Source organism: Myotis myotis, unplaced genomic scaffold (genome assembly GCF_014108235.1).
Source record: "Myotis myotis isolate mMyoMyo1 unplaced genomic scaffold, mMyoMyo1.p scaffold_m19_p_41, whole genome shotgun sequence".
Classification (NCBI taxonomy): domain Eukaryota; kingdom Metazoa; phylum Chordata; class Mammalia; order Chiroptera; family Vespertilionidae; genus Myotis; species Myotis myotis.
This window is the reverse complement of record NW_023416348.1, coordinates 1,127,445-1,139,743: the sequence shown is the minus strand read 5'-3', so window position 1 is coordinate 1,139,743 and position 12,299 is coordinate 1,127,445. Positions and strand designations below refer to the sequence as shown.

The window sequence follows — 12,299 nt, the reverse complement described above, 5'->3', positions numbered from 1 at the left end:
ACGGCAACTAAACCTAGCGGTACGTATGTTACACAGAGGCCAACTCTCGCCTAAACCCGCCCCGACGCCCACAGGGAGGTTACGGTTGCTCAGGGGCGTCCCCGCTGCTCTGGCTGCGACCAGGTCCCGTGTACCGCGGCCCTCCCCCACTCCATGCGGCGCAGGTCTGAGCCCACACCCTGCCCCGTGGGATGTCCAGAGGCAAGTGAGGGGGTGCCCCTAGGACTCAGCACGCACAGCACCAAGAGCGGGGGATGACGCATCCCCGCTTCGGGCAGCGCCAAGGAGACGCGGGTGCTCACGCTGTGCGCAGCAGGAAGGCAGCTGGGGCTCCGCAGGCACGGTGGGGGCAGAAGGCCGCCCACCCCTGATGCCCGGGTGAGGGGACCACAGGAAGGGCTGTGGGGAAGCCTCAGGAGGCCTGGCCCCACAATGGCTGGCGACTGCCCTGTGGGATGAGCATCCCTCCCAGGCGCTCGCTGCCTCGCTGAGCACCAGCTCCATCCACATCCTCCACTTCTGCCTACGTCCTCCGTGAGTGGCGACAGCCAACGTCACCAAGAAGAGCGGAAAGCCGCGTGCGCGCCACACACCAGGCTGCACCGTTAGGTGCAGGCGGCAGTGGAACCACGAGGTCCAGAAGCCAGCTCCCACTGTCACCCTGAGCTACAGGGCTCAGCCGGCAGGTGTCCTCACGGGCTGGCCTGGCGGCCAGTGTCACCTAAACCCCCGAGGTCACTGCTGCTTCCAGCCACGCCTTCTAGCTCAGAAACTGGCAGGTCCTCAAGCACGAGCGGCACAGACCGCAGTGCTGGCGGCCACCCAGTAGCCTCTCAGTTTGTGTGAGACAAGCCGAGGGTGAACAACATGTGCCTAAACTCACGGAGAAGTGCCCACACCTTCAAGATGGCCCCGGGTCGGCACTCGCCGAGCACACGCTTCTCAGGGCTGTGAGGCCAGGCCCGCAAGAGAGCAGGACGGCAGGGCTCACGTGCGTGAGGACACCCCCTGAGGACTCAGACCGACTCCTGCCAGCCGTGCTGGGGTGGAGCCCCGGGGGCCTCCGTGGCCGCTCTCCCTAGGAAGGCCTGCCCCCACCTACCACGATGGTCGTCTTGGGGTCTTTGCCGGCCAGCTCCCGCACTGCCATCTCCTCGTCGGGCTGCCCGAAGGTGAAGTAGTTGGGATAGAAAGCACCGGCCAACACCACCTGGAGGAGAAACTTACTTCCATGCAGCAGCAGGTTACAGCGCCCCCTCTTCCCAGGATGCAACGCTGATAACGTAAGGGGAGTTTTATAAAAACCAGACCCCCTACTCAAGCAGGAAGCCAGGATTCTGGTCATTTCGCCTCACAGATGTGCACTAGGCCGACCTGCCTCCTAGGAGCGACAGCACTTCTTGCCGAGGGTCAGAGGGCGGGAGCTGAACAGGGACGGGGTGGGGGGTGGGGGTGGGGGGGGGGGCTTGAGGGTGAGCAGGCAGACGCCCCCTCGGCCTCAGGACTGGCCGGGCTCCCGCAGCAGCCCCGCAGGTCCCGTGGAAAGCCCTCTGCGGGGCCCTCAGTGACCACACCCCCTTCCAGTGCCGCCCAGCTGACTCCCAGCGCACAGACGCCCCGGGCCCCACGCAAGGGCTCCGCCATCTTCCGGAAAATCCCTCCCGCACTCGTGGTAGGTTCTTTCCCACCCGCTCATCGGACCGCGGCCTCAGGGCTGCAAGGCTATTCCGTGTGAGGGCGGCAGGCGCTGAGCGATGCTGGAAGCGGCTTGTTTTCTCGGAAGCTGCAGCGCAGGCTCAGGCCCGGGCAGCCGGCAGTGTGCTGCCCACACGCCCCGGCAGCAGAGGGGCCGGACGGCAGCCGGTGTCAGGAAGGGAGGGCCACGCGCACCTGCAGGATGAACCGCTGCTTGTGCGTGTACTCCTGGTCCAGGGCCGGCCGCCGGGAGCCCGCATTCATGTTGAACTGCGAGATCCTGCTCTTCAGCTCCTCGTACAGCTCCGCCACCTGCGCAGACAGCAACACGGTCTCGGGGCGGCGTGTGCAGAGCAGGGACACCGCAGTGCCCGGGGGCACCCGTCCACCGGGAGGCGCGGCGGTCACAGCGGCTCATGAGAGCTGATTAATCAGGATCGAGGGATGCCCAGCACCGCACGGACAGGAAATGCCGGACACTCACTTCCTGCACATCGTGACCCCACGCCACACGCACACCAGCGCGACCACCACCAACGCACAAGCACCACCGACAGGAGGGCTGAAAAGAGCAAATGGCCACGACAGGTCCCCTGCTTTACGTCATCTGAGCACAAAGCCTCTGCCTGACAGTGGCTGCTCTCGTGACGGAAACGAGCTGGATGGCCAGCAGCCGCTGCGAACAGCTCTCACTGCAGTAACACTGCACAGCGGCCCTCATGAGAACACAGCTCCAGGCGCCTCTGCGCTGATCATGAAGAAGTTCCCTCAGAGGTGCCTCAATCAGTCACAGAGAGCAACCACCACACAAGCCACACGCTGGAGACACAACTGAAAGGACAGACAGAGCCGCAGGGAGCGGGGGAAGCCTGGGCAGCAGGAAGGCCACGCCCAGTGCACACCGTATGTGCGTCTCCAGGTTCCTGAACGCCTTCCTCGAGGCTGTAGTCACGTGCACCCTTTCTAATCAAAAATCAATTTCAAATTAAGCAAGTCACTCACGCGGCCAAAAGCAATAAACTCAGAAGCCAGCAGCAGAACAAAAGCTCTAAACCACCTCCCTGCCCAGCGCTCTTCTAGAGCCCTGCATCGGCAGACAGGGGAGACCAGCGCTCCCCCGGCACCGCCTGCCCAGCTGCAGCGCTCCCAGTGCTAAGGAGTTCACCACGCATCTGGGAAGACAACAGTAAATAGAGACATGGGCGCTGCATTAACAAGAAAGCAAAATTAACCCATGAAAGCCTCCCCTCCCCATCCTCCTCCCCCAAAACCCACGCAGTGAATTCAAACCGAGAGTGCGTCCTCCGAGCCCGGCTGCTGGTGCCCCAAGTGGTGAGAGCCTCGCCAGGGCACCGAGGGTCTCTGGTCTGTGTCCCCGTCAAGGGCATGTACCTGGGTTGCAGGTTCATTCCCTGGCCCTGGTCATCGGGGTGTGTGTGAGAGGCGACCGCTGGTGTGTCTCTTACACGGATGGATCTCTCTCTCTCTCTCTCTCTCTCTCTCTCTCTCCACCCTCCTCAACTCTCCCTCCCTCACTCCCACTCTTTCTAAAAAACAATGGAAAAAGTACCCTCTAGCAAGAATTAACAAAACAAAAACCACAAAAGAGTAAGTTCTCTGAAAACACAACAAACAGGTAAGCGCCTGTGCACTGGGCGGCACAGCCCGGACTCAGCAGGCCCGGTGTCCACGCCCCACACGTCCAGACAGGCCGGCTCCTCGTGGACCGGAGCCCCTGGACCATGTGCCTCGTGAGCATGTTTGGCTGAGGCCTTGGACACAGCGCTGTAGGCTGCACGCCCTCTGTGCAGAGAGGGCCCGGGGCCATGCAGTCACGGGGACCTCGGAGGGGCTGCCAAATAGCTAAGACCAGCCACGCGGGTACCCACGCGGGCACCCACGCCCACCTAGCCCAGCCCCGATAAGACCCGGGGCAGCAGGACTTGGCCTTGGTGAACACGTCACTGGGGGGAGAACCAATCGTGCCCATGACTCCTGGGAGCCAACTGGGCCTTGCGCCTGGTCCGTGCTGGCTCCTCCCCGGGCCTGGACCTGCGCTGACTCTATTCTGCCCCTCTAGCTGTAGTAACCCTCAGCCACACACATAACAAACAGCTGGTCTGAGCTCTGTCTTTCTAGCCAATCGCTGAACCCGAGGGTGGCCTTGGGGACACCTCCCCCCCCCCCAAACCCCCCGCCCCAGCACACAATCAAATCAAGAAACAGACGACACAGGGACCCAACACCCGGAAGAGACAGAGGGGCCACCACCTCTGAGAGGACAGGACAAGGACAACTCTATGTAGCTGTACTGTGTGCTCCACACTGACATGTAAGTAACGGCAGGTTACGTAAAGTGTAGCCTTATCTCACATAAACACGTTTCTATGTAACACGCACATATGAATTCTACTCAGGCTGGAACAGGATGTGCCTCTGGGAATACCCATTACTGCCTTGGGAACCACCACTTACCTCTCTAATTCTCTTGATTTGAATGTAATTTAGCCGTCCCCAGTCAAGCTCATCCTTTAAACACATAAAAGCACAATACTCGTATTACTGCAGCAAACTGGAGCTAATCTGGCTCCCATAACACACATCTCATCCAGCAGGAGTCCAGGCAACAGAGAAACCACCTGCTGAGCCTCTAGCACAGCGGTTCTCAACCTTCTGGCCCTTTAAATACAGTTCCTCATGTTGTGACCCAACCATAAATTATTTTCGTTGCTACTTCATAACTGTCATGTTGCTACTGTTATGAATTGTAATGCAAATGTCTGATACGCAGGATGGTCTTAGGCGAACCCTGTGAAAGGGTCGTTCAACCGCCAAAGGGGTCACGACCCACAGGTTGAGAACCGCTGCTCTAGCGGGAGCTCGGTGAGCGAGGCAGATGGAAGCACACACACCTGCCTACAGGCCTGGACCTCGCCGGCCCAGAGCCAAACCTGGCCAGGAAGGGCGGGCACTGTCAGGCCGGGTTCTTCTCAGCTCGCTATCTAAGAACAGCCAAAGACAGGCCTCGGGTTCTGAGTGGAGCCGGGTCCACGTGCATCCCCACCAGTACCGAGCACCCCAGGGAGAGGCTCCAGACACTCTGAGGGTCACCACTGCTCAGGCAGGACCACCGGGCTGTGCGCGGCCTGCGCCAGCGGAGGGAGTGCAGTGTCCTGGCTCAGGCTCAGGCTCTGGCTCAGGCTCCACGTCTCACAACGCCTCGGGCCCCAGCGCCCCGGCAGCGCCTACCTTTGGATGCCGCAGCTCCCCTCTCTGCCTGCAGGACTGCCAGGTCTGAAAGGAAAGGACCCAAGTTTCAAAATGCTTCACTGACAACTCAAATTGCTTTCTACACGTTCATTTTCAACACAGTTGGACCACAGAAAGTTTACAAGTTTAATTCTTCAATCAACTTCATAACATTGGACTCCCACCCCCACCCACTTCCTCCAACATTTTATTTTTTATGTATTTTTATTGATTTCAGAGAGAGAGGAAGGGAGAGGGAGAGAGGGAGAGATAGGGAGAGGGAGGGAGAGAGGGGGAGAGAGGGAGAGAGAGAGAGAGAGAGAGAGAGAGAGAGAGAGGGAGAGAGAGAGAGGGAGAGAGAGAAACATCAATGATGAGAGAATCATGGATCGGCTGCCTCCTGCACGCCCCACACTGGGGATTGAGCCTGCAACCTGGGCATGTGCCCTGACTGGGAATTGAACTGTGACCTCCTGGTTCATAGGTCAACGCTCAACCGCTGAGCCACGCCAACCTGGCCAGAGAACTTACTTTAAATGCCTCGACCAGCGCGATGCAGTCGCTCTTACTATTGCCAGAGAAATACACCTTATTCCTACAACGAATAACACGCAAGGTCATTGATACCAGCAAGACCAAGCAGCTGTTCACAATAGGAATGCTACCCACCTGTACCCGTCCAGGTGCTGCCTAAAAGGCATCGCAAAAAAATTCTTCAAAGACAGCGCTGCCGCTGGCAAGAGAAACCACAGGATGTCAGAGGGGAGGTCCCAGCGCCGGCGCGGCCCACGCCCTCACTCACCTATGATGAGACACTCGTCCAGGCACCCGAACACGTGGCCCAGCACGATGAGCTTGCCGAGCTGCTCGTTGACCGGCAGCTGAGCCAGCACTCGCCCCAGGAAGGTCAGCTCGCCGTCGTGCGGGTTCTCGTCCTCCCTCTGCCCGCTGACAGCCAGCGCGCCCACCTGCGTGAACGTGAGTGTGTGAGCCAGCCTGCCTGACGCCGCTTCCTCACGGCAGGAGGTGAAACCCAAAGTGAAGAGGGTCCGGTGAACCCAGGCCCTAAAGGCACCTGCCCACCATGGAAGCCGGGAGCACAGGGACACTGACAGCCTGGCTGGGAACTCGGAGCACACCTGCGACTCCAGAGAGGGTGACCACCCCCGGGCCAGCCCCACAGACGCCCCCGTAACTCACAGCGTGGCAGCGGCTGCACTGCACTAGCGCACTACCCACTTGCGTCACGCTGGCCACTCCCAGCGAAGCATGTGACCTGCGTGCAGAAAAGACTGCCTTCGCGCGACTAAGTGTGTTTCACAGAAACCCAAGCAGGTATTAAATGAAGGCAAAACACCAGAGGCACCTCCGGCTTGGAGGGTAGAGCCCCACAAGGAACAGGAACGGGGTGCATTGGCCGGCCGGCAGCAGGCCCAGGCTGCCGGTGGCCAGAGCACAGCCGAGGGGATAGAGTCGGAGCTCCCAGCCATGGGGGAGGGAGGCAGCTAGAATGGAGGGGCAGGGCCAGAGGGGTGCGCAGGCCATGGAAACCAGATGGCTGTCCCAAAAACCCGGGCAGCAGGCCGTAGCCTGCAGACACAACCTGCACAGCCCTCACAGGATGGACACGCCACCTGGCGTGTTACATGAAGACAGAGGTGAGAACTGCTCAATGGTCAGAGCTCCTCATCTCAGAGCTCCTGGGCCCTGGGAGGCGAGTGGGCGCCAGGTGCGGGGAGGGGAAGAGATTCGGTTGTGCAAGACAAGCCTTGTTGGGATTGAAGTCAGCGCTTCGTCACTACCCGGGCTTTTTTAAGCAAATGCTGATCATTCATGACAAAATGTCTAAAAGCCGCCGCATCATGAAGTCCGCTCCCGCCCGTGCCCCAAGCGAGCGGCCTACCTCCTTCAGCAGCAGGATGGTGCGCTCGATGTCGCCAAGGCTCGGCGGGGACAGGGCCGTGGCCAGCAAAGCCCTGGGCTCCCCCATGTCCAGTAGCTTCACCTTCAAGATCGTGCTGCCTAAGGGACAACGCTGACGAGGACAAGCTTGCATTCAATGTGGTCCTGGAACTAAGTCAAGCCCTTGGGGGGAGGCGGGCCAGGAAGGGGAAGGAGGGAGAGGAACAGGGAAAGACACAGAACGAAGAGAGCGAGCAGGAAGGGGCGGGGGAGGGGAGCAGAGCACACTGCCTGCCCGTGCTGCCTCACTGAGGAGGGTGGAGCCCGCGGACACCGGCTCAACAGCGAGCAGACAAGGAGTTTTACGGAATTTAAGTCACGTCACTTAGAGCAGCGGTTGCCAACTGGTGGCCCGCGGACTACTGGTGGTCCATGATGTCTGAAAAGTCGGCGACTGCTGACTTAGACTGTTCCGTAAAACTGTCTATAGAAAGTGAACTCTGAAATTGACCCCAGCGTATTACCAACATCTCCGGAATGACATGGTCAGGGATGGCGTTGTCCCAGAAATCCCTGTGCACCAGGCGGTAACAGTAGCCTTTAGACACGCGCCCAGCACGGCCTGCACAGGAGACATTCAGAGGCCACGTGCATTAGTCCCGTCAATGTCAGCAGACACCAAGAATGACCCCTGACCCCTGAGAGGACCCCTGTGTTTCTAGCAGACAGGCCAGACGGACTCTGGGCGAGGGCAGTGCTGAGCAACCCTGCCTGCGGGGAAGCGCTGGCCCCACCTGGGGACCCTGGTGCGAGGCCCGCGCTCCTAAAGCAGCAGCCATGGCCCCATGCGTGGAAGCAGCACATTCCGGGCCACGCCTCCTGCCAGGCGTGGTGAGTGCTACAGAGGCACCAAGCCAGCGGGCACAGCTCCCCCAGAACGGCCTCCCCAAAGGGAAGGCGTGTGCAGGAGGCGGCCACTTGGTCCTCCGCATCCTGCCTCCTCCTCAAGGCGCGCCCCCACCCCAGCTACTGCGTAGTGAACGAGCAAGTCCACGCGGAGCTCAGGACCAGGCAGGGGTAGGGGGGCACCACCGAGCATCTGTACTGCTGAGGATGTACCCCCAAACCGTAAACTCTCCCAAGGAAGGGGGAGGGTGTGCTGCCTGCATGGAAGCCCAGCCTTTAAACAGCAGGGGCAGCCAGCAGTGCTCCTTCCTGGGGAGTGCAGCCCCACAAGGTGGGGGGGGGGGGAGTCTGCCGTCTGCCATGCCCCCTGGCACCCCACCCTTCCCCAGTAGTTCCCGTACCAAGAGGTTGGGTGGGGAGTACAGACCTCCACAACCCCACCCCCACCCCCACCCCCCACCTCATCTGCCAATGACAAGACTTTCTGAGCAGAAAAACCCAAGATAATGACAAAAAACAAAAACAGAAACAATTCCTGGAACAAATTAGTGAGTTCAGCGAAGCCACCGGACACATGATCAGGAAGATCAATGGCGCTTCCGTACACGTTGAACAATGTGAAAACCGAGCGTAAAATGCAGGGCCACTGAGATCCCTCCAAGCGCAGCTCAGCCCTCAGTGTGGCGCCCGGGCCAGGGCGGCGTCTGCATGAGCAGAGCGCATGAGGACGGGAGGTCAGGAACATAGCAATGCCGGCGCCTCCGTGGGATGTGCCCACGCTCACTCTCAAATCCACGGGAAGGCCATGTGCGAGAGCTGGACACCGGGGTGACGAGCCAGCGGGAGGAAGCGTGTTCTGTGTTGAGACTCACTACAGCAGGCAAGGCAGTGTCGGGTGGAGGGACAGACAGATCGACAGAACACGCAGAACCCGACAGAGGCCCCCTGCCCCGTGGCCTGACCTCTCTAGAGACCATGCAGGTGAAGGCACACTGCCCGCCATGGGGGAGGTTTGTCCACCACATCCTGGAAAGAACGTGTGAAAACCGAGCATAAAGCAGAGCCTCCGGTCAGACGACGCCTCTCAGAACCCCACGCAGGAACACCAGCGATCCAGGCAGGAGGCGGGCCCATGGGGCGGCACTTCCCCGGAGATGCCGGAGGCCAGCTAACCTCCTGACACGTGGCTCGACCTGAGGCTTTCCAAAGCGAGGAGAGGGTCAGTCCCATGCCCTTACTTTCATGACCACCTGACCTTTCCCCTGAGCCCCTCGGGCTGGGTCATGGCAGAGCCTGACTGACATGGGCCCCATCCCAGCCCGGGCCTCCCAGGGCAGCCTGCGCAGGTCGCTCCTCTGTGCCCTGCGGCCCTGCTGGCGGGGTGGCTTGGGGACAAGGTCGGACACCGGAGCCAGGCCTGCGCATGGCGGGCACCACACCACGAGCAGGACTCCTGGAGCAGGTCCCCGAGGACATTACGCTGCGCCTCCACTGTGGCCAAACCCCAGCCCCAGCCCCAGCCCCAGCCCCAGCCCCAGCCCCAGCCCCACCCCAGCGCCTGTGCGCATCCGAGCAAACATAGGCCCCGTGCGGCCAGCTCAGGAAGGAAGTGCAGAAAGATCAGGAGTCAGAGGAAGGGTCGCCAACAGCTGACAAAGGAGCCCCTGGCTCCAGCTCCTCCTGGAAGTTCACGGATTCTCTGCGCAATGACAGCGGTGGCGGGACGGACCTGCCCGTCACGTGCGCACAGCCTGTCACCAAAGTGACTGGACCAGAGGGTCGCAGGTTCGGCCAGAGCCTGAGAGCTGGCCCCGTGGAGGAGGGAGGGCCGAGCGCGTGCAGAAGCGCAGGTCTGAGGGGTCGGAGGGCGTGCAGCCAAGCTTACCTTTCCTCTGGTTACAACTGGTCTTAGAAGCCCAGCTCAGGCGCAGACTCTGATAATTCGTGTCTTCGTCACAAACCAGAGTTCTAGTCAAACAGAAGTCTATAACTGCCACATAAAGAGAGGAGTGTGAGCACGAGGCAGTGAGGGGGGATGCCGACCACAGCGCACAGCGAGGGCAGAGCTGGGGGCAGGCCCTGCGGGAGGCCCTGCCTCCAAGGACCGGGTCGTGGGGCAGAAAGGACAGGCCCCTGCAGCCCACCTGGCACCGGAGGAGCCCAGCTGGGGGCAAGGAGCTGCCCGGCCTCTCTGTGCGCAGTGTCCTCGCCCATGGCCCAGGTGACAGAGCCCCTGCCACTCCTTGGGCAGACCCTCCTGTCCGCTACAGAAGGGCGTCTCCGAGACAGGCACTGAGCCTAGGGCCTGGCCCCGTCCTCCCAGCCAGCCCCCACCACTCCTCCTGCTCCTTCTCTCCACTCAACACAGCGTAGCTCTCAACCCATCTGTCCCGTGAGGACCTGCCCCCGACCCCCGTCCCTTTAGGACCTCACTCCTTCTGCCCAAAGCGCAGTCTGCCCTCCCTGCCCTCGAGCGCCTGTGACCTTGGCCTGCGCTCTACCCATCTGCCCAGGCCCAGCCCTGCTCAGTGACAGCTGTCCCCACACTCGCGCCAAGTGGCCAGAGGCCAGCAGGCTGCCGGTCCCTTCACCTCCTGGTCACCAGCTGTGCGGGGCCCACAGACACCCCCGTCCACTCCATCTTGTTCGATGGCTGCCCTCAAGCCTCTGGCGCCCTCTCCCTCCTCACTCTCACTAAGGCCAGGCCTCTGGGCCCCGAGGATGCGGAGGCCGCCAGAGCTCCTCGAAGCACCGCTGTCCTCCTGCCGCCTGCCCAAGGCCAGGGGTACACCGCGCCCTCTATCTTGACCTTGTCACTCAGCGAAGCCACCCGGGGCCTCCTGGCAGGGCGTGAGCTCTCATTTCCTTGGCCCCTCGGCTCCCTCTACGCCACGTGCCAGGAGTGCTGTCAGCCGGCGTCCTGTCCCCTCCTCCTCCCTCAATGTCTCATGAGAACAAAGACTTGTTTTCTGCTCTTCCCCAGCTCCCCCACCCCCACCCCCGCCCCCCACACAAACACAACCCACCCACCCTGTCCTGGCCGCACGCCTTCCTGCTGCTCCTGGGGCCATCCTGGGCCAGAACCCCATCTTCCCAGTCGCTCCCCGGCAGCTCAAGTCCTGCTCCCACGCCCTCCTCAGAGCTTCCCGCAGCCCCTCGGTGCGGACACAGGTCTTACCGTACTTGACGTCCGGCACGGTGACCGAGCTCTCCGCAATGTTGGTGGACAGAATGATCTATCAAACAGCAAGGAAGGACCGCGTGCTTACCGACCAGGAAATCAGCAAGGCTAACAAGCTCAAACAGCACTGACAAGCTTCGCAAACACTGGGCTCAGGTCTCTGAAAGGCATTATGTTCCTCTTGTGTCCCCGTTGCACTTGACCAAGGGTCCTGGGGCCTCAACAGCTGACCCTGCCTTGGACCCCAGCTCCGCTCCACAGCGTGGGACTCGGGCGGCACGGCCTGGTTTTCTCGTGAATGAAACGGAGATGACGGCACCACGCACTCACGCTGCAGGAACGCCCCTGTGAGGTCCGGGCTGGGGCTGTGAAGCTCAGGCCGCGGCGGGAGCCGGGGGACACCCGCCTGCGCGTCGGACGGAGGCAGCCCTGTAAGCGGGCACCTGTCACCCTCACTGGCCTTCCTGACAGCTCTGCGCGTGTGTGACTGACTCGGCTTCAAACATACCACGCAGGCTGAGAGCAGTGTTTGCTCGTCACACAGCTGCGGGTGAGACCCACGTCACCTGCCCAGGCCCACCTTCCAAACCCTTCGCCTCAGCGTAGCACCTCCTCCTCCAGGGGGTCACTGCCAGGGGCCAGGCCGTGCCCAGGGGGAACCCGACAGATGGAAGGGCTGCGAGCAGTGGCCCTGGGTGCCAGCGAGGTCCCGCTGCCCTGGAGGCTCCGACTGGAGCCAGGCCCCACCCACTGCAGCAGCTCTGCTGGGCCGCGATGGGACCACCCTCGCTCAGGCACAGGCTGAGAGGAAAGGAACCAGGAGGCGCTCACCAACGTCACCTGAGCAGTGCCAGGGACACCGGACGGTCCGCGCTCTGAGACGTGACCGAGGAAATGAAACCCTGGCAAACTGACCAAAAGCCAAAAACAAGATGCGCTGGCCGGCTCACCAGGCTCGCGCGCGTCTGTGGCTGAGCTGCCTCAGCCCGACGGCCCAGCACAGGGCTGCAGTGCCCTCGGGCCCCACGCCCACCTTTCTGTAGCCGGGCACCGGGCTCAGGAACACGTTGTTCTGCTCCTCCAGAGTCACGCTCGAGTGCAGGGGGTAGACCTGCAGCCTGGGGGGAGGGACACGGCCATGAGCACAGGACGGGGCTCGCACCGGGGGCTGCGCTCACTGCGCTCGGTCCATCATTTCGGGCCGAAGCCAGCCCGTGCTGAGGAGGACTGGGTGTCGTTCACACACCTTTTCTGGATCATGTTTGTGAGCAGCTCGTGCATGTAGTTTATTTCACTCAGGCCTGGGGGGGGGAGGCAAGAAAGAGATGGGTGTTTAGTGCTGGAAAGCGCCCTCAGGTGAAGAGCA

General features: G+C 61.6%; 1 protein-coding gene across 1 annotated transcript in view; it reads right to left on the bottom strand.

Moving 5' to 3' along the window:
- TDRD9 (tudor domain containing 9) overlaps positions 1–12,299 on the bottom strand; it is a 58,280-nt gene that overhangs the window by 15,623 nt on the left and 30,358 nt on the right. The window contains exons 11-23 of the mRNA XM_036306432.1: positions 12,180–12,234; positions 11,967–12,051; positions 10,931–10,988; positions 9,638–9,742; positions 7,371–7,468; positions 6,848–6,979; positions 5,747–5,912; positions 5,614–5,677; positions 5,476–5,539; positions 4,945–4,989; positions 4,171–4,224; positions 1,891–2,007; positions 1,103–1,210 (exon numbers count right to left, since the gene is read on the bottom strand). Of these exons, the coding sequence (XP_036162325.1) occupies positions 1,103–1,210; positions 1,891–2,007; positions 4,171–4,224; positions 4,945–4,989; positions 5,476–5,539; positions 5,614–5,677; positions 5,747–5,912; positions 6,848–6,979; positions 7,371–7,468; positions 9,638–9,742; positions 10,931–10,988; positions 11,967–12,051; positions 12,180–12,234 (1,151 nt within the window). The remainder of the gene's footprint in view (positions 1–1,102; positions 1,211–1,890; positions 2,008–4,170; positions 4,225–4,944; positions 4,990–5,475; positions 5,540–5,613; positions 5,678–5,746; positions 5,913–6,847; positions 6,980–7,370; positions 7,469–9,637; positions 9,743–10,930; positions 10,989–11,966; positions 12,052–12,179; positions 12,235–12,299) is intronic.